Source organism: Vespula vulgaris, chromosome 13, assembly GCF_905475345.1.
Source record: "Vespula vulgaris chromosome 13, iyVesVulg1.1, whole genome shotgun sequence".
NCBI lineage: Eukaryota > Metazoa > Arthropoda > Insecta > Hymenoptera > Vespidae > Vespula > Vespula vulgaris.
In genome coordinates this window covers 2,341,035-2,363,811 of record NC_066598.1, presented here as the reverse complement: position 1 = coordinate 2,363,811, position 22,777 = coordinate 2,341,035, and the positions used below count along the sequence as shown (strand labels likewise).

The following is a 22,777-nucleotide window of genomic DNA, read 5'->3' as shown; positions in this document are numbered from 1 at the left end:
GTTGCTTGCGAGCGCCATCTATCAGTAAGCAATATTTTTTTCTCTCAGAGTACATATGCAACACCATCATGCACACCTGCAGACATCGGTTGCATACTCTATGGGATGAAAAAAAAGTTGCTTACTGATAGATGGCGCTCACAAGCAACATTATCGACGACGTCTGATGGGTTGCATATATCCAGACTTCATTATTAACATTAAGGAATAAATAAAATTATGAAACGAATGAATCGATGCATTTTTCCTACGAAAAATAATTAGTAATAAATTGTTTAATGAAGGTTATTGCTTAGAAATGAAAATTCTCGTTTTATTTTTTACTTAAAGTAATAATAATAATAACAATTATTATTATTATTACTATTATTATTATTAAAAAAATTGATAAAGAAGAAAAAGAATAAATGTATCATAAAGAATTAAATTTCCATAGCTATACTGAATGTTCTTAGTCTGCACTAGTGATCCCTTACGGCGAACGAAGCGACATAAATAAAGGAATGATCCTATTTACAGTTTCTCGTCCACCCTGTTTACGTCTTTCGCTGCGTACTACCCGAAGAAGTTTCTCCAGAGAATTGTAGGTTACTGTTTTTTCCAGACAAACAATTCCATTTTTCTCTCTTTGACTTTCGTCGTGTTCTGTACGTAGACTGCCGGTCTCGTATAGAGTTCTATACTGGAAAACAGATAACGTCCTTATTCTGTTAAGAAGAACGATGGTTGTGACGTTAATTTGAATTAATTTCATTTTGAAATGACACAATTGTCTTTCTTCTGTCCTTTTCTTATCTTTTTCTTTTTAAATTTAATACAGAATTTACGGCTTTTATCGATCATGAAATATACGTATGTATTTTACACTTGAGTTATTATATTTATTTTATTTTTCTAACAACAATTACGTTTTTCATTTGTTAACAAAATTTTATCTTTACCATTATATCTGTTCTTATTTTTTTGTAGATCTCTTCATCTCGTTAAAAAATCAATAAAGGTAACGAATTAAATTATAATAGAGGGATATGCGTTATCTACGATATTTTTATTAAAGAATTCCTGCTAGTGAAGCGACCGTTTTGGAAAATTCGATGTATTTGACGCGGCACGATTTATAATTCACTAATCAAAAATTTCCCTTGTTCGATATCATCTCGCTATATACGATATATACTTATCTTCTCTCTCTCTCTCTTTTCTCCTTTCTCTTCATCTCCCTTGAGTTCGCTTTAACTCTCGTATTCAATAGCACAACGTTTAATAATTCCATCGTTCTATACAAGTTCTATGCAGTTTGACGTCTAATATTACAATACAACGAAGTTCGTTGTCGATAGGGAGCTGAGCTTCATACGTGATTTGTTATCTATTTATTGTCCCGTTCGATATTTCTCCTCTGTCTCATACATATAGACATACGTACACATATATTATGGACATGTAATGCATCCAAACGACACGTTTATCGACAATCATATATTAGACACTTTTAATAATTTTTTACCAAAGTTTTCACAAAATTATATTTAAACATATATATATATATATATATATATATATATATATATATATATAGATAGATAGATAGATAAATATATATAATGATATCCTACGAACGTCTCCGTTTTCTTACACGAGAAAGCATCGTTTTGTGGATCGAATAACGCAAAGGTAGAGTCAGGCATTAAGCGTACGAGCAAATCTGGTTACATCAATTTCCCTTTGGTAGACACGCGATGAGACCTACCTCAGAATTGTTCTTGAGAAACCAGGTACTACTACTTAATGCACAATAGATACGTCTGGGTATAAATGAAAGAACGAGACAAAGACAAAAAAGAGAAAAAAAAATATAGTAAAATCAGATGGAATAGATAAATAAGAGAATACAAAAACAAGCCAGCGAAAGATTAATTATTACTAATTAATAAATGTGTTGAAAGTGATAATAGTAGATAAATAATGAAGATAAAGGAAACATAATATTGTATGTTATAAAGTTTGATAAATATAATTGTAAATAATCTAATAATAAAAATTTTAATATTACGATGAAAATAAAAATGTTACCACCTAACAAACAAGAATAAATAAACAAATAAATAAAAAATAAATAAATAAGTAAAAAGAATTCCATATGACATTGACGACAAAAAATTAAAAAAAGAGAAAAAAAGGAGTATATCTGTTTTCATCGCACATATTTAATTTGTTAATTGTGTTGGAAAATTACACTCTTTATAAAGAGATAATAATTTTTTGTGTTATGACAAATTATGTGAAAAAATAGATAACCTTTCGCGAGTTACATTAAAGTTTTAGTTAGACAATTCCTACTTAGACAAATATCCCCTCTCCTTTAAATGCAAGTACCCTATAGACACACCTACACTATAAACAAGATAGGACACGACGCATAAACGATACGTAAACGACAAGATAAGGCAATTTATGTTTTTGTTTTCTCTCTGGTATTTTTTTTTTATTTCATTGTTGTTTCAGAATATTCTAAAATGTTAAAAGTTACGTTATACCGCACGGTGAACTTATCGGTAAAGTTCACCGAAAAGAGAGAACGAACAATTTTTTCTATGACACAAACTCTTGAAAAGGTGAAAATTTAAGCACCCTCCATTTACTTTTTCGTGCGCCGTTAAGTATGATTTTATAATCTCACAGCTAATGTAATTCTAATTATAAAGAAAAGGGAGGAGAGAATTTTAATCAGGAAGAAGGAAGGAAGGAGAGGGACACACACTTATATTAGATATGAAAAAAGAAAATTCGCCAATGGGGAAAAGTCAAGATATACTTGTTTTTTTTCGCCCCCTTTTATTTGAGAGAGAAAGAGAGAGAGAGAGAGAGAGAGAGCTTGCCATTAAACATTTTTTTCTTAAAAAACTTTTCTCATACATTCGTAAGTAGCTTGTTCGATGTCGTGTGTCCATATTTGAACACTATAGATTGCACCGAGTTTAAATTTTTTGATCGAGCTCGTATCAAGTTTTTTTTTCTTACACGTGCAAGATAAGTCAAGAGTACCTAGACTGTTATAGTTTTACAATCTGATTAAAAAAAAAAGAAAAACTAATCTAAAAAGAAGGAATAATTGATTTTTAAAATCGTCCTTTAACACATAATAATCATATTCTTATAATAATAATAATAATAATAATAATAATAATAATAATAATAATAATAATAATATCCTAATAAATATACTATTAATAAAATTTTCGTTTTAGACTGTTCTAAAAAATGTTACACGTTTTCGATATATTTCTATTTATATATGTATATATTTTTTTTCTAATCATTTTTACTATTAATTAGTAAGAATTAAGTGATAAGTGGTAGCTTTGTAACGTCGGTACTTTGCGAGACAAGCGTGTAACCACAGCAGAGACGAGTCGTTTATTAAACCTAATTTAGTCCACGGCACGATCGTGAATCTAATTATAATGACGGCGATGGGAAAGGGCTAAGAAAATTAACGCGATGGAATCTAAAGAGACGAACAGACTTGGTCTCTCTCTCTCTCTCTCTCCCTCTCTATGTACGTATATGTGTGTGTTAGAGTCCTTATGATCGTAATATAATACGATGCTCGTATTTTCATTCCATTTTAACTGTCACGTCCGTTATTCTGAAATACGTAAACTTTAAAGTTGATAATAATAACATTAATAATAATGATAATAACAACAACAACAACTTTTAATGCAGATTGTTTTAAAAAACTTGAAAAGTAAAGAGTGTCATTTTAAAAATTGTGTAAATTATTGATCGAATGATAACGAAAAATTTTTTTATTATCCCATTGCGATGCCTTCGTACGGAATTTTATTTGAAGTTAAGATGTTCGATAGGAAAGTTTTTGAGATATATCCTCTACAAATTCTATTCGTAGCAGCTAGCTAGCTATCTATCTTCGTTTTGTTTAGAAGTTTTCCTAGTGATCCTCGTTCGTACACACATACACACGTATAATATGCGAATGTGAAGCTATTATAAACGTTCCGTCGTCGGATGGTCGTGTCTCTGTCAGCTCTTCAATACCAATTAACCACTCATTCGTTCGGAATCGTCAAGTAGAAAGCATCGATCCGGAATGCGAAGTACGTCCTTCCGAGTCTACCCAAGCATATGCTACGACTACTACTACTACTACTATTACTACTACTAGTACAACTAATACTTATTACTTCCATGTACTTTCTAATTAATTCCAGTTAAACGACCATTATTTTATTTTCCGAGTAGTAAACCTTTTATTATTTCACTTTATTTTATTTTATTATTTATTTTTTAATCATGTTTAGAAATATAATTTAATTGAATGATATTCTACGAACTATGATAAATTTATTAATTGAGATTAATTATTTTATATGAATTATTCGATATATATGTATGTATATAGAGAATTTTTAATAATTTCTTTTCTAGTAATAAGAAATTGATTATACAAATATGAACCCCACCCGGTATATTTTCGATGATATAAATTTATATCATCTTTCTCGAGTTCTCTGGAAAATTGCCTAGGAAAATGAATGAGATCATTTTACAGTCTCGAGTATCTCCTTTCTCTCTCTCTCTCTCTCTCTCTCTCTCTCTCTCTTCCTCTCTCTCTCTCTCTCTCTCTCTCTCTCTCTCTCTGTCAAATGGCAATCGTAGAAAGCCTACCCATGAATCAACTTAATTTCGATTCAATTAATTATCGCAATGACGTAATCGAGGATCGATTGAAATCCTATATGTTCTTCGTAGAACTATCTGAAAGGAGAGACGAAGGATCGATAGTTTAACTTCAATAAAATTATTACAGTAAGTTTCAAAATTATATTATGTTAATTCTAATTAGCGCGTAAAGTTATTCAGAATATTAATAATTAATATTAATATCGTTGAATAATTAATAAAAGATCAAAATTCGATCTTAAATATGATAAGCAATTATAATTAATTAAGCTTCTTTTTCCAAGCTCTTTTTCTTTTTTTTATGAATTAAAAATAATAAAATATGAAATAACAGTGTTCAGAGATTGTTCAGAGATTCATTGTAAATAACATCGAAGCAAATAAAATATATCTAAATGTATTTAATGAAATACTAGTTAAATTCTCTTTGCGTCCTTCTCCTTTCTCTTCTGTTCTTTTCTGTTTTTTTCTTTTTCCTATTATCCCCTTTTTTATCTTTATTATTTTATTGTTTATTCTCACGGAGAACGGTTGAAATTTGTCGTCGATGTCTTTACAAATATAGAGTTGAACAAATAAATTTCTATTTGCTCGCTGGCCTGTTTGTTCTTGCATCTTATGTACGTACATATAGATAGGAACATATATACACACATAAACGCACATATATACATACATACGTATGTACATATGGAATGTATCTTATCTGTAGCTTGAGAATGTGTAAACGTTTATCTTGACTTAACATTTCGATGAATTAAATACAATAAAATTGTACATTAGTACATAATTGGATTTACTACTAATTATTTTCATAATAATTCTTGAGAACGGTAAAAGTTTTCACTTTTTATAAGTATTACAGAGAAAGAAAATAAATTTCGATCTGTTCGATCCTATAAAAGAAAAAAGAAAATAATAGGAAAACCATACGACAGAGAATTCGTAAAAGTTATTAGCTATGATGTAACTTTATTGTATTTTTCCGTTGAAATGATATAGTACCTTTTTTGACGTCCTACAAAGAAAATGCATTCAATGTCTAAATCTCAACACTGACACTATGAAAATACTATCATGATATACATATGTGTGTGTGTGTATAAGATAGACCATATAAAATATAAACGATCAAATTATTAAATAGAATAACTTATAATTTCTTTTTCAAGTATTAAATCCGATATATTACAATTGCGAATGTTTTCCAATTGTTGAAGTTTTGGTTTCAAATTTTCCTTAAAAAAGAATAAAAAAGTAGTGTCTGTTTTACAGTCCAAATATCCCACCCTGTATATAGGCATACACAGACATGCATATAAGTATTTGTGAGAAGTTACTATAATATGGAGTTATGGTGAAACTTATGGTCTTTAACGGTCTTGTTGTCCCACGAAAAAGCTCTATATCTTTATAAGTCTGACATAAAAAGATCTCACGAGAATTCTTATTTCTTATTTTCTGTTTCATTTTTTTCTCGAGACGCTCTTCTAATATTTTTTATTTATTTTAGAAGAAAGAGAGAGAGAGAGAGAGAGAGAGAGAGAGAGAGAGAAAGAGTCATGCTCAGTGTATTATCTAATATATATTTTAGCGAAGCCACTTTCGATAACATTTCTTTTTCTCTGTATCTCTTTCTTTCTCTCATCCTTTTTATCTCTATATTTCCATTTTCCTTTTCAACGTGATGGTTATTGTATAAGCTGTTTCTTGTGCGAACGATGACTTCGAAAAATCTCGATAAAGCAATATTATCTTGACTCTACTGAGACAACGTTGTGAATAAAAGTAACAAGTAATATAGTTGACGAATTTGTCAGACATTGATTTCCTTTTCGATCAGTTTTTTCTTTCTTTTTTTCTTTTTTTTAAATGCTGCTTGTATTTACAAACTTTCAACAAATTTATTGCCTCTTCCATGTCCCCTTCCGTGTAATTTGTTAAAGTAATAAAAATTAACGAATTAACGTAACTGTTAAACATTACGTTGTTAAACAAAGTTTCATAGATTTACAAAGTCAAATAATATACTTTAATATTTTTGTAAATTGAATATACGAATGAAATTTTAATTTCATTTATGAATAATATTTTCTCTATGAGTACTAGAGACGTTTCCAAGCACGTAAACGTAATACATATGTATGTATATACATTTTAATCAGTGCAATCAACGTCTCTTCTTTCATTTATGAGTGATCCTTATTGGCCAACGTGTGGGGGTAGCTCGAGTAAAAGGTGAAAATTAAATTTGCACGTCATTTCGAGTCACTCACTCATTCACTTTCTCTCTTTCTCCCTCTTTCTTTAGATGTATTGAGAAGAAGATTAATGTTATTTTTATAGCTGATCATAAATCTCTTTTCGATAATAAAAGGTCCCAGCTGGTATTGATAAGAAAAAATGAAATAGAGATAGATTAAGGAATATCAGACACGTGGTAATAAGGATAACGAAATATCGTATTCTCTGACTTCCTTTCGTTTTTTTTTTTCTTAATTTACCTCTTTCTCTATTCTTTTTCTATTTATTTTATATAGTCTTTGCCTCTCTCTCTCTCTCTCTCTCTCTCTCTCTCTCTCTCTTTCTCTCTCTCTCTCTCTCTCCTTCTATCTCTCTTTTCATTATTATTTTAATATTTTAATACAAATTTTAAACTCGAAATATTTTCTTTCCTTTGCACAAGGGTGTTACACATATATTTTTAAAATAATAAATATGCATCTTTCTCTCTCTTTCCGTCTTTTTCTTACTATTTACTTTATAGTATTTTCTTTTTTTCCGCTCATTATTTTATTTAAATTTCAAGCTTTGGTTTCTTTTCTCTACATTATTTCTCAGCGAATATAACGAAAGAAAAAAGAGAAGAAAAGAAAATATAAAAAAGAAAGAAAAAACCTTCGAACAAACCTGCGATAGTAATTCTTACAATGAATTTGCACGAATCATAATATAATACTATATATTAAAATAATCGTATTACAAATTAAAATTTCTCAAAATCAGTATTATTATCTTCCACAAGCAAATGTAATAAATATATCTCTACCCTCCTCCTTTTCTTTTTCTCTTTCTTTCTTTACGACTAAATAATGACGTAAACAAGAGTTCGTTATAACGATAGCAAAACGATGACGTTATCGTATATCATAGTATTATTAAAAATCTTTACGACGTGTATTGCTACATGATAGAAAGAGTCTAACCTATCTATCTCTATCTTTCTTTCTCTCTCTTTCGCTCGTTCGTTCGCTCGATATCCATTATGAGGCGTAACGTTCGACACACTTTTTAATCTCGAGTGTCATAAAGAGCCTTATTACCGTATGCACTCGGTTATATTTCGCTAAAAGTTCGAGAGTCGATCGTATTAACATTGTAAAAATGTAACGCACAGTGAATTAGTAGTACAATCATTCTTATGGTTCTACGGTCGTTTTTCAGTAGTACAAACTTTTGCGACGGCTTCTTATGTTAGTGGTGTCGTTACCATGGTTCGACATGATTTTTTACTTTTTTTTTTTTTTAAGTAGAACGACGACCGTTAGACGGTCCAACATTTTTCAGTAGTACGATCGTTGCGATAGTCTGTCATTTGTAAGTAGTACGAGTCAAGCATATACGATAGTATCTTTAAGTAGTACAAGTCAAGCATGTACGAAAGTATCTTTAAGTAGTACAAATCAAGCATTCATAATAATATTTTTAAGTAGTACGAGTAAACGCCGATAAATACGTTCGTATTACTACTACAGATAATAAATAATTTAAACGTTTTTACTGATTATTATCGAAGTTAAAATGAGTTTAATCTAATGAATGATAAATATTCTTGTTATATAAAAAATGAATTATAACTTTTTATCGTTTTACACTTATGTATGTTTCAATGAAATGATAAAAATATCTATAATATTATGTATTTAAGTTTATAAAGAGAAATAATAATTTATATGTGAAAAGAAATACAATATGATTATAATGACGGTATTGTTATTGTAATTGTAATAAATATAATGACGTGAAAAAATGTAATAGGTTTTCAACGTTGAAGAGTATGATGAATATGTGATACGTATGTTGTTACATGGAATAAATATAATACGATATTCGAGTGTCACAAATATCTCTCTCTTTCTCTCTCTCTATCATATTGAAAGTACGCCATTGGCCATCATCATTCGACCTCGCTTCATGTTATCTGGAAAAACTAATTGGATTTTTTATTCTTTGTCTTCGAACTATTTGTTAATATATATCACGGTAGATTCACTTACAAACGATCTTTCAAAGAATTTTCTTTCCTGACCTGAGATAACTTGGCTTCAGAGTTTCTAAAGAAAATGATGTAATACGATATCAGTATTTTGTTTCATTCTTTAACGAGCAAGATACACACACACACATATATATATCTATAGTATTTCATAAATATTAATCATATGTACAAGTACATTTGATTTCTATTTAATTTCTTTTTTAACCTTTGAGAAGTAACTGTGATATCTTTTTCTTTTCTTGTTTTTCAAAAGAATTATTTCCTAATGTTTTATATACATTTGTTCGTTTTTAATTATGAAGTGTAGAATTTAGTATTAGTTAAAATTCTTATTGCGTTAAACGAGAAAATCCCTGAATGGTATTATGAATAATATATTGAAGGAAAAAATAAAGATAAATATAGCGATTTCACTGGTAACATTATTTGTACGGAATATAATCGGCTGAAAAAATCATCTGCATGTGCGTTTAACTGAAATCAATCTTTGAATTCGTTCGTCCAATGCACGTATATAGTAGGATTATAATATTCGGAGCAACGATTTGCATTCACCAAACGTTGATTTTAATTTATTCTCTCTCTATTTCTCTCTCTCTCTCTCTCTCTCTCTCTCTGAATATGAATACATGTATGTGTAGTTTATTTTCGAAAATAGTAGAAATCTAGAAATCTCTTAAAAGAGAAAAAAAAAAGAAAAAGAAAATTGAAAAATAAAAAAGATAAAATACTTTTCATAAATAATAAAAAGGAGAGATCGATCTGTACAGAAAACTACGATCTATATATTTTTAACTATTTTTCTCTCTTTATATAATATGTGTATATATATATATAGATATAAAATAATAATGATAATTTCTAATTTTTAATCACAATATTAAAAAAAAATTAGACTTATATTTTTAAGTTGACACATCTGTCAACTACAATTTTTTATTTATATAGATTAAATTTTAATTCATATATTTATATCGACTACGTCGAGTTATTATAAATCGAAAAAAAGAAAAAAGAAATTTATCGATTGTTCCAGAAGCAAAGTACATGATCTTATGTACCTACCTAAGTCTCATGAGAACGATCTCAAAAGTATATACACGTATATATTATATATATACATATATATATATGTGTGTGTGTATGTATGTTCATAGAATATATTTCGAAGAAGACGAACGTTTCAACTTGCGTGACATGAACACGATCGGTGCTTCCTTGGAGGTTTATCCCAAGAGGAAAGAAATATTTTTGGTAAGAGATGTTCTTGCTAGGCGAAGAAGACATCATTGGATCGATATCTCGTACTATCGATAGAATACGATAGTAGTAATAATACATGTACATACATAAATGTATGATGTGAATTTTAAAAAGGTAATTCTATTTTTTATCCCTTCGACAATTTTTATTATATATTCGACGATATATTATTAATAATTATTATATATAATAATGGAGTAATAATAGTATATATGATATTACTAATTATTATATATAACAACAACCGTATATCATATTAATAATAATTATTATAGTTGGATGGAAAAGAGAAAAAATAATAAATTTTGCATATCTGAAAATCTAACAAATATCATAATCGACGTTGTTAGATTTAAAACGATTCGTTAGAATTCAACGTGAAGTATCTCATTGACGGTTTGACTGAACGTCGATAACATTGATATTCGAACTAGGAAGCCAGTTCAAAGGGATTCAAAGTCACCTTTGAAGTTTTCCTTAGATTATTTTTTCCTTTTCCTTTTCCTTTTTTTTTTCTTCCTTCCTTTAGAAATGATCGGTGAAGAATACGTAACGGTGAACTTGGGATATATATTTTTGAACGTTTCGTTCAAATTGATATTTGAAAATATTTGAAATGATCCTTTTACAATGAGCCGATTTAAAACGAACGAACAATTTTCAAACAGCGTATTTCCTATTATATTTTTATAGTACTCCTCAATTTTATGTTAAGAAAAAATTATCTCTTTCCATTTCATATCACTTCTACAATTAATTAATCCCTATTCAAACATTCGTTCGTTCACTCGTTTATTTACTTTGCATTTCAAATGCCTAAAACCGAAAATCAATCGTGTACTATTCATTACTTTTTAATTGACAAATTCAAAGAGTAATTCGTATATAATGAAAGATAAAAAAAAAACAAACAAAAAAAAAACAAGAATAAGGAAAAAAAAGGTCGATGGTAATCAGTAGAAAAATATTGAAAAATATTGAGATAACACTCATCGTTTCAAACGAAGAAGAAGAGGAAAAAAGAGAAAAAAAACCAAGAAAGAAAAATCATAGGAAAAACTGACCTCTGAACTAGTCGAAGTCGTACTGTCAGCACTGTCAGTATTGGCAACACTTGAAAGAGGTGACCTGCTCCCTCTTTGAGCCCATTTCCCTCTGATGATGGCCACTCCCGTGACCATGCCGATCTTGCTCGCTGCACTTCCACCACCGGAGGAACTCGTTCCTTTCTCCGTAGTATTTTTTCCAGAACCAGAACCAGAAGCACCTCCTGTCCCTCCCCCACCCCCACCTCCTCCTCCTCCTCCTCCGCATGCTAACTCCAGAACATCCCCCAGGACTTCCGACAATTTATCCGGCACTTTGACGAACGCGTCCAAGATCACAATTTTAAAATAAAGTCGCACGAAAATTTTATTCAAACCTTTCTTCTTTTCTTTCTCCCTCTTTTTAATCTTTCCTTTTCTTTTCTTTTCTATTCTTTACCTTTCTTTTCTTCTCCCCTTTCTTTTTCTTTAAACTTGGTAAACGCTTTCCGAGCTTGGGAAACTTCAGTTAAGTTTCTGTAAGTTAAAATTAGAAACGATTGTTTCCTTTCAACATCGTTCTTTGTCGAAAATAACTGTTTTACAGTATGTCTAATTTAATTATGAACACGTTTTGATATAATTGAAAAATATGTTTCTCTGTTTTTTTTTTCTTTTCTTTTCTTCTTTTTTAGGAGGAAGAGAGAAAATTATATGAAATAAAAATGATTCGTAGGTTTTGCAGTGAATCAATGAATTATTGGAAATTATTGTTCTTATGAAAGATTTGAAAATAAGAAAGAGATATTCGAAATGAACCGGTAGAGATACTGTAAAAATGATTCTTGTAAATATTTTTAGAAAAATAAATAATTAATCGTCTACGATGATTACTCAATATCTCTTAACATCTCTCTGTCTCTCTCTCTCTCTCTATTTATTTCTATCTTTATCTCTTTTGATTTTAGTGTGTAACGAGTTCGATGCGAACCGTCAAATAAACGACGATAATCCTAACTTTCAGTTCGTAATTCAGTTTTGAAACGAGCGTTTGAATTTCCATGACGGCTAGAACAGCGTTGTGTTAGTAAGATTATGGACTATGTTTCAGGAAATTCGTTATGGTTCGTAATAGCGAATTTAGATAGATACCATAATCCTAATCTCTTATTCAAACATTTATGAGCTTTTAAAGAGAAAATAACATTTCAACCATAGTCTCTTGACCTTTCCGTTTTTTTTCTTCATCATTTTTTTTCTTCATCATTTTTTATTTGGAAACGTACAAAAAAGGAAAAAAAAATGAAAGAAAAAACAGAAGAGTTTATTAACTACTGTGCGATTTTTTTCTTTGAAAAAATTATTTTAATAAGCATAATATAGACATATATGCGCGCACACACACGAATATACGTACTCGATAATTTTTTATTTGTACGAAAAAATAAAAATTCCCTCCCAAAGTTTACGATGGACGAGTCGAATGCGATCTTTAAAATCTGACTATGTTTACGGTTGTACTACTTAACGAACTCGATCACGGTAAATATAGTAGAAAATGTCGATGTTTGAAAACGACGTCAACCACCCACGTCTTCAACTACAGAATTTATTTTTTTCTGTACTTTTCTTTTGAAAATAATAATAAAAAAAAAAGAAAAAGAAAAAGAAAAACGATTAACTACATCCAGATATATATATATATATATATATATATATATATATATATATATAGATAGATAGATAGATAGAGAGAGAGAGAGAGAGAGAGAGAGAGAGAGAGAGAGAGAGAGAGAACGAATAAGGAATCGTACAATTTTCTGTTAATAACGAAAAAGAAATATTGAAGAAAAAGAGAGAAAAATAAAAATAAGGAAATAATTGGACTATCTGCTTGGATAAATCGATATTTACCTTAATTACTATACTTTCTTTTCAATAAACGCATGAATTTCTTCCTGCTTTCAGCACACATACACACACATATATATATATGTATTTATAAAGAAATATTAATTAAAATTAGAAATAAATAATAATGAAAAAAGGGACGGAAAAATTAATTAAATTCCGAATTAAATAAAAAGAAAAAGAGAGATAGAAAAAAACGAATGAAAGAGAGTAGATATATAAATATAAATATATATATTTTTTGTGTTATTTATTTACACTTTTTTTATATATTTATATTTTTTATTTATATATATTATTTACTATTATATAACAAAATATAGAAATGTTAAAAAATTCAACTTGAACTTTACGCAAAACCAGGTATTCAAAAAAAACTCGTTATCAATCAAAGTACTCGACCCTTTAATCCATGCAATCTCTCTCTGTTTCTCTTCTATTGTTTCAAGATGGATTAGCTTGACTTAAAACGTATTATCAAGATTGTCTAGCACCCCTCCCCTTCTCTCTGTCTTTCTTTCAAGTAGAATATAATCATCTCATTTTAGAGAAAAATCATAATTTATTCGACGGAGTAAAAATATCGCTATATATACCAAAAATCTACTATATATACATACATATACATATATAATATATATAGCGTGAATTTTGTCGTACTAATATTGATAACAATTCTTATTAAAAATTTTGTTGCTGATAAATAAAAATGAAAATAATCAACGATAACAAATGATAATATAACAAAAAGGGAGATCTCTCTCTCTCTCTCTCTCTCTCTCATTCTCTCTTTTGCTCACAATAAAATTGTTATTATTACCATAATTAATAATTGTTCGCACTAACAATATGATTCACGAGATTTCATTAAAAATGACAAATTTGAGATGTTTATCGTTCTTATTTTAAATAAGATTAATTGATTAATAGTATAAAAAGGAAAAAAAAGGAAAAGAAATACGGCACAAAGATTACAAGAACGTGAATATAAACGTGAGATGGAACGCAGCGAATGTATCACCACGAACTGGTGAGAGCAGACTAACGTTCTGCTTCTATCTAAGCCTGGGCTCGTGTGCAATCAGCAACGGCGAACATGGTTGGAGGTGGTGGCAAACCTGGTAGTGCTGGTACTGGTGCTGGTACTGGTCTGTTGCTGGTAGTAGTGTCGATGGTTGTGGTGGTAGTGGTGGTAGCGATGGTGATGGTGGTGGGAGGCTCAGTTCAAAGAGTGAGAAAGAAGAAGAAGAGAGTTGCCTGGACTATATTGGAAAGGGTGACAAGAGAGAAAGTGAGAAAGAGAGATATAGTATGCGTGCGCCGCAACAGGTTACTCTTTCACCCTTTTGATACGCTCCTGGAAACGTTCCAGTCGACGTCACTATCCTTATTCTTTATTCCTTTCTTCTATTTTTCCTTTTTTTGCTTTCTTTTTCTTTTTTTTTAAACATGCTTCTTTTTTCTCTCTTCCTCTATTCTTTTTCCTTTTCTTTTCCTTTTTATTTTTCTCTTTTTTTAAATCCTTCTTCTTCTTCTTTCTCTTTTTCTGTTTCCTTTTCTTTTCTCGTTTTATCCTTTCATTTCTCTTCTCTATCTCGTTCTGTCTATTTTTCTTTTCTTTCGAATATGCTTCTAATATGTCCTTCCATTTAGTTCTATTATGTTTCTTTTCCTTAAGCCCTTTTTACTTTTCTCTATCGATTACGTTTTTTTCTTGGAAATATTTCTAATATTCCTTTTTCTATCTTTCCTTTTCTCTTTCTATATATGTGTATGTATATATATATATTTCTCTCTCTCTCTCTCTCTCGCTGTCATATTCTATTTTCATGCGTGTATCTTTTCCATCTGTAATATTATATTTTATTATTACATTTCTTACACCGTCTATGCATATATCCGAACATAATTAAAACTTCATACGTACTTCTCTCTCGCTTTCTGTTTTCTTCTGATTCTTTCTCTCTTTAGTTTTCTAGGTCAAGCTTGATTATCGAACGATTTCTTATATAGCGAGATATATGTTTCCCTTCCAATATTATTCACGTTTCCTTATGATTTTTCATTTTCTAAAGGGTACTAGGCGAAGGACGAAATAATCGTTGAGAGTTAAATCGATTTTTAGATAACGTAGATAACTATTTACCAAAGACTAAATGGAAGTGGTTAAATGTTTCGTGCAAAATAATGGTACGTGGGACAGGATAAGGAATATGTTTCGTGTAACAGTAAAGTTGTCCTTGTGTCTTTTGCTTCGTATATGTAAATGCCATGGGGAGTATAAGGTAAGAGATTTACGAGGCATACAGTATAGCTGAAATAAATAACAATTTCCTTTCGAATTCAATTTCCGTCGGAAACAATAATACGTAAGAGAGGATGGAGAATGTATAACGGGTGTAATTTTCCAATCGATTATTATTCAATATCTCGACGATTGAGAAAAATTAAGAAAAAGAAAAATGATTTTTCTTTTTTTTTTATTTACGTGAAAAATTATATTCACAATATTTAGCATTCAAAGAAAACCGTTGATTTGTGAACACTCAAGAGAGAAATTAAAACAATCACTTTGAAAGAATATTAAATTTTTTCCATAGCGTTAATTGTAAACTAAATGAAATGCCATTCGTTTTGTTCATCTGAATAAATAATAATCGGTTAAAAGAAATTTCATAGAGATGTCAAGGAACCATTTCGTTTCTTTTTCATTATTTTTGTTTCTCATTACTTTTTCTCAATTATTTTTACAAACGTTAATTACGAATTATTTCGCCTGGAAATATTCCAAATATTGTCGGTGATATATAGTTTGATTTCTTTTAAACCCCTGCAAGTAGATTATTATCTCGCATTGCACAAATGTACGAATGCATTGCCTATCGTTAGGGGACTAAAAAAATTGTCCTTTTCTATTATTTATTTATTTATTTTTTAATTTTATTTCAGAAATAATTTGAAATAAAGATATTGTTTATCTTTCTCATCTAATCTTTCAATTTATTAATAATGTCAAAATTTCTTACGAGGTATGAGACCAATTAATATATCAGAAAAATCTCATAAGATTTGGATATATTCGTTCTAGTTTCTCTTATCCTCCGCTTATGAAAGATTATTCTCGCGGGCAGTTTTTAATCTGTTATTGGATGAATATAAAAAAAAAAAAAATTACGAAATCCGAGAGAGCAAGAAAGTGCAACTAGTCGTTATAGAATCTTTTCAAAGAAGAGATTATATTGTATTTCGTTGAATTTTTTAATGAATAAAACATGTTATCTAGAAAAAAAAAGAAAAGAAACAGAAAGAAATATCGCCTTCGAGAATATTATTTCAATATAATTATTATTTCTCTGGAAAGAGAATTCGTTTATACAAGACAGTAACGATACAACAACGACTAATGAATTCATCGTCGATAGAATGCATATCATACACGTACACACACACATATTTTTTTTTAACAAGAGAGTACCATAAATAAACCATTTCCATTCATTTATTTCATTTTGTTAACAACAGAAAATTTTTATTAACTTTTATACTACATATTCTCTTTCTTTCTCGCTAAGTGATTTTCGATAACCATTGATGAAAACATTTCAAAAACACACATCCAACATATATATACATACATATACACATACATACGTATATATATAACTCCTCTTTATCTTTTTTTTTATCAATACATGTTAAATAAATAAATGAAAATTTTTATTAATCTTTGTATTATTCTCTCTCTCTCTCTCTTTCTCTCTCTTTTGCTCTCTCTTTCACCAAACGATTTTCGACAACCATCGATGAAAACATTTCAGAAACACACTTCTCCCCACCCCCTCTCTCTCTACTCTATTTTATTTTATCTATTTATCACTACATGTTAAATAAATAAATGAAAGAACAAATTAAATACCCGATTTGAGAGAATATACGAATAATTTGACAAATACAATTTTATCTACCTTTGATCACATATATAAATTATTTAATAAAAATATGAATATTCGAGATATTAATTTTTAATATTTACAAAGGAAAAATTAAAAAAAAAAAAAAAAGAAAAAAGAAGAAGAATCCTTTTTCCTATTAGAATTCATCCAATTTATATGATTATAAAGTCGAATAAAAAGAATTCTTTCGTTTCTCTTTCAATTAACGAAATCAATTAACTTTGTTGGAAATCGTAACTATATCGAACTACTACGTTCTTCTCTTCGAAGGTACGAAGAGAACTAAAGCTACGTTTATTTCTTTCAGTAATTTCTCGTTAATCGTGATTTGAGAGCTTCGAAAGTGATTAGAAAGAGAAAGAGAGAAAGAGAAGATCCTCTTGTATAGAATGCTTTATATTTTTGTTTTACAACTTTTCAATGATAAACATTTATATTTTATTCGATTATTTTTCTCTCTCTCACTTAGGTTTACTTTATTATATTTATGAATTATTAATAGGATTGTTTAGTTGAAAATATTATGCAAGTTTATGCTTGTTTAAAATTTTCAGTACACTTTCATTAACTTTGATATTAATCTTTTCTGAGATCATCCATAATAATTTTTAATGGAATAAACAAAGACATTAAATCGATCCATCATCTCTTTTTAACTCATCTGTTAAAAATGTTATTTTTCTTTTACTTCCTCTTCCTCTCTCTCTCTCTCTCTCTCTCTCTCTCTCTCTCTCTCTCTCTCGCTTTCTCTTTTTTTCTCTATACGTTGCGATTGAAAGGACGATATAGTTCGGTCAGTCGTAGAGTGCTGCTGTATCGATCCAAATTCCAGATTCTATATATTCTCTGTTAGGACGTCAAGAACGGTTTCCCGTGCGTTTACACACACATACACACACACAAATATATATATGTATACCCATGCCTACGATTGCGTGTACCGCTACGATAAGTGCGATAACGAATTTTACGTTCGTCAATTTTGATAAAAATCTGAAGTATATCTATAGATTGATCGAGATATCGATCTCCTGTGTTTTTCAATTTAGAACAATTTTGGTTTTTGTTGCTTAAATCTTGCGATTCTATAAAAAGAAAAACATAATATTTTCTTATCTTCGATATAAAATTAAAAAATACTTTTTATTCTCAAGAGAGATATAATTTAAAGTTCGTCTAACTGGTAATAGGAAAAATGTTAATGAGGTTCAATTTGGAGTTTTTTTTTTTTTTAGAGTTATGTGTTTGTTTAACTAAAATAAATTCTTTTTTATCTGACTTACGTCGACCTTCCATTTTTATAAAGATTTCAAGGATTTAGGACGATATACGAAGGCGCCTATGGGATTTGATTAACATGAAGCTATTGACTTTCTATATCTATTTGAAAATTTATCATTTGTATGCATAGGATCTAATAGTGATATTATATTATATATATTCATGTCGCTTATGTACATCTTTAACGAATTTAAATAAAAATATTTTCTTGGAGAATTATGTAATATAAAATATGATAATTACAAATAAATTATAAAATGTTTACGATATTAATTAATTAATAAAATAATTGAGTCAACTGATATGACAATAAAAAATAAATAGAGGTATTGTTAAATGTTAAGATATTACCTGAGATGGATAAAACAGAATATCGACAGTCTTGTATCGACAGTTCTGTTTTATCGATAACGAATACCGTTATCGACAAGTTTTACACAAACGATAATACAGAATCCTATAATTCGAATACAATTCTACTTTACCATACCCATTATAGATATTACCAACATTTCTAAAAAATTCTATCGTACTTAAACGATATATAATTTCAATATAGATATATTTATAAATTAATATTTTTTATTGAAAATTTATCAAAATAATTTTCGAAATGTTTATGACGTTCTCGGAATGTTATGAGTATCCTATAACGATTAGATTTTCGAATACGATATTGGAAATGAAATTGAATTATAATGTAAGCCACGAGTTCGCGGTTACAAATTATTGGGAACGAATCGAGGTCAATTATACTAATTCGACAACGAATTGATAGTTTTTAACGAGTATCACGAATTTCCATGTAATTACAGGATAAACGTATCGATGTCGAACGAATTTAAAATAAAAAATAAGGAAAAAAAGAAAAGAAAAAAAGGCAGAAGACAAAAAAGTAAAAAAGAATTAAAAAATACTCACAGTTTTCTGTACGGCATAATAACTTTGTTGTGGTTTTTTCCAACAATCCAAAACGTAGGATGTCGCAGCAGAATTGTCATGACAGGAATGTTGATGAATATCAGATGTTTTTTCGTTGTTTTTATTAGCGGTTGGTGGATCTGGCCATCGATCGAGATTACTCCAATATTTTCCTTTGCGTTTAAAGGCGTAATATCTATAGACGACTATAGTCACTGCCACTACCAAAGCCAATCCTGTGCCTGCAGCTGCTCCAAGGACAGCTGAGGAAACCATTGAAACCATTTCTTGTCCTTTCTCAAAACACTTAAATCCTTTTATTGTCTTTTTATCCTTTTCCTTCTCTTTCGCTCCTCTTCTCCTATTTCTGAACAAAAATGAAAGGATTTTAGTTGTATTAGACGTCGAAAACGACTCGATCAATTATAACAGCGGATTTATTTGATTGAAATCGTTTTCAAATTGAAAATATGTACATATTGAAAATATATACACATTATATATATTAAAATTTATAGACACACATATACATATATAAAATATATATTCATACTTGTAAACTTTTGTGTTTTCGTTTCCCTTTCTCTTATTTTTTCTTTCAATACATGTGCACTTGTACGACTAGTTTCCCCATCTCGCACTTGTTGTTTCTTTCTCTTTATTTCTTTTCCTTTAAGACGTAGTCGTCTTGAGATTTACACACGAGTGAAATTATGTTGTATTTCCCGGAGGAAAAAGAGAAGAGAGATAACAAGGTTGCATGCATAAAAGTAGTAAAGGGTGTCGTCCTATTTTCTTCGACGATATCTTATGACTTATTTTCTTCGTATCTCGTTTAGGAACTTTTAGAAACTTTTTCTGTGATTTATATACTTCACAATTGATTAAAAATAATATATATATATATGTATGTATATATATATATGTATATGTATAGAAAGAATAGATTTAAAAAAAAATTGAGTAGAAAATATGACCATTACTTGCATTATTCAAAATAAAATGAATGCTATCAGGAATTTAACGAGCCGGAAGAAATATCTGCACCATTGTTATTTCGATTTTTACGATTCATCGAAATGACTAGGAGAAATCAATTTGGAAATACGGCATCGACGATAGTACTCTATACTTTTACGGATTTCTCGTAAATCTTTATTTTTATGGATGGTACTTATGAAGACTTTATCTCGTTTTCTCGATAAAATATATGTATATGTATGTGTGTATGGGTGTATATACAAATATATATATATATATATATATATATATATATATATATATATTATTTATTTTTTTATTCTTCAATGAGCTGATTTGGGATCTTAACAGACTCAATTCATTTTACAATTGATAACAATTTTGTTCTTATCGATCATTAGATTGACAAGTATAGACGTAGACATTGATAAAAGAGAACAATCAGAGAATTGGAAAGATTATGGAATCGAATCTCTCAAGGAGAAACTGAATATCGTTTATGGAAAGGAACGGAACGTCGTTAGCAAAGATGTCAGAGCCAAGTTTTCCAGCATATAGATCTTCGAAATAAAAATCTTTTGAAAATCAATAGCAATTTAGTTATGAAAAGAAAGAAAAAAAAAAGAAGAAAATGGAACAAAGGAACATATTACAATAAGGTATTCAATTATATCCAATAAATTTTACAATGAATTTGTATGATTTAAACAAATTGATCGCGTTTGTATTACGAGAAAACGAAATTATAATAAAAGTAAATGTCGACAAAATTAATTGTGTTTGTACTATAAAAAAGAAATTATCGTGAAACTCGATATGTTTTATTACTAATAATACATTTCTATAAATTATAAAATCGCGTTTGTATGTAATAATTATTATAAAAGTAATAATTAAATATTATTAAATTCAATCGAGTAATATATCATTCGCAAATATTGATTTTTTAAAACGAATTAATTTATTTAAATTCGTCTTTTTGTTTGCTCAACACATTCAACTGTATGTTATTAAACAAATCAATTGAACGGATTACAATATGGATTATTCGATAATCCAAAATTTTGCCCGAAATTATATGCGATAATAAAATACCATATCTCCGTGTGAAATATCTTTACATTAATGTCGTTAATATGCTATTTCTCATGGAACGGATTACAAAATCCGATGGAATTCACCATACAAAGGGATTATACTTCATAGTCCATTGTGTGATTATTACTAGAGATTATGCGAATAATTTTAGAGTTTCATCATGATTACGTGTGAATTAATTCTCTCTCTCTCTCTCTCTCTGTCTCTGTATTTCTCTCTCTCTCTTCCTTTCTGTGCCTTTAATTGATTTCCATGAATTCCTTTATCGATTAAATGTTATTTGATCTTTTATTTAATCAATAAAAATAATTAAAGCATAAATAATTAAATATACAAATCTATACTGAGCAAGTGTATATAATATAAAAGGAAATCTTTCTTTTCATTTTTTTTCTTGTACGAGTATTATATACAATACAGATTTTTTTCATACTGATTATCTATTTTTTTATCTTCCTCCCTTTTTTTCCTTTAGAATTTCTTTCTTCTTTCAATATTCATCTTCGTATTAAAGTATGACACGTGCCCAACGAGATAGGCGTCATTCACGCTCAAGCGAATATTGCGAGCGTTGTTATTCTTGTTATTGGACGAACGTCCAATTACACTCGTCTCGCAATATCATCATTAACAAGTGTGCAAGCTCGTTACGATGAGCTTAATAGATTTATCTCGAACGAGGACTCCATGTCGTACAGTTTTATTTTTATTGAGAGAAAGATAAATAAATTAAAAGACAATTGATTTTTCCTAACGAAAAGGAAACTTAAAAAAGAAAATAAAAAATATTACAAAATTGAAAAGAAAAAAGGAAATATAAAAATCGTTTACCTAATTATTTTTCTGTCTTTTTTTTTTTTCTTTTTACATAACGTTTAATTCACTCTTCTCGTATTCCAATGATAACGCTCGGTCAATATAACGTATAGTATCGATTTTCTCACGGATTTTTATCTTCAGTTGAGATTTGTTATCGCGATATACGGATTATAGTCATCCCTCCGACTTTATTATAGCATTAAACTTTCGTACGATTCGCTTAACCTCTCTCGACGATCTCCTGTCTAATTTGGTAGACCCGAAGGCGAAAAAGAAAATTAAAAATTTCGTGCGCCTTTCGTTGTGGTGCTAAGTGTTTTAGTAGGGGAACTCAATGGTGTGGTCGGCCGAAGGGTAGGTAGTAAAATCTATAATATGAGCCGACGATTTTTCAGTAGTACGAACTACGATCGATCAGACATCGTGATTTTTCTATTTTATTTCTTTTCTTTTCTTTTCTTTCGTTCTTTCTTTCTTTTTTATAACACACATGAATTTATTCAAAAGAACAAGAATTATGCGATAAATAATGTATCGCA

At 29.1% G+C, this 22,777-nt stretch overlaps 1 protein-coding gene across 13 annotated transcripts in view; it reads right to left on the bottom strand.

The window, feature by feature from the left end:
- Positions 1 to 22,777, bottom strand: part of LOC127068575 (synaptotagmin-5) — a 95,523-nt gene that overhangs the window by 12,962 nt on the left and 59,784 nt on the right. For 7 of the 13 annotated variants that reach the window (XM_051004894.1, XM_051004897.1, XM_051004896.1 and 4 more), the window contains one exon: positions 19,341 to 19,707. In XM_051004894.1, the coding sequence (XP_050860851.1) occupies positions 19,341 to 19,707 (367 nt within the window). The other 6 variants (XM_051004903.1, XM_051004901.1, XM_051004906.1 and 3 more) reach the window with 6 other exon arrangements.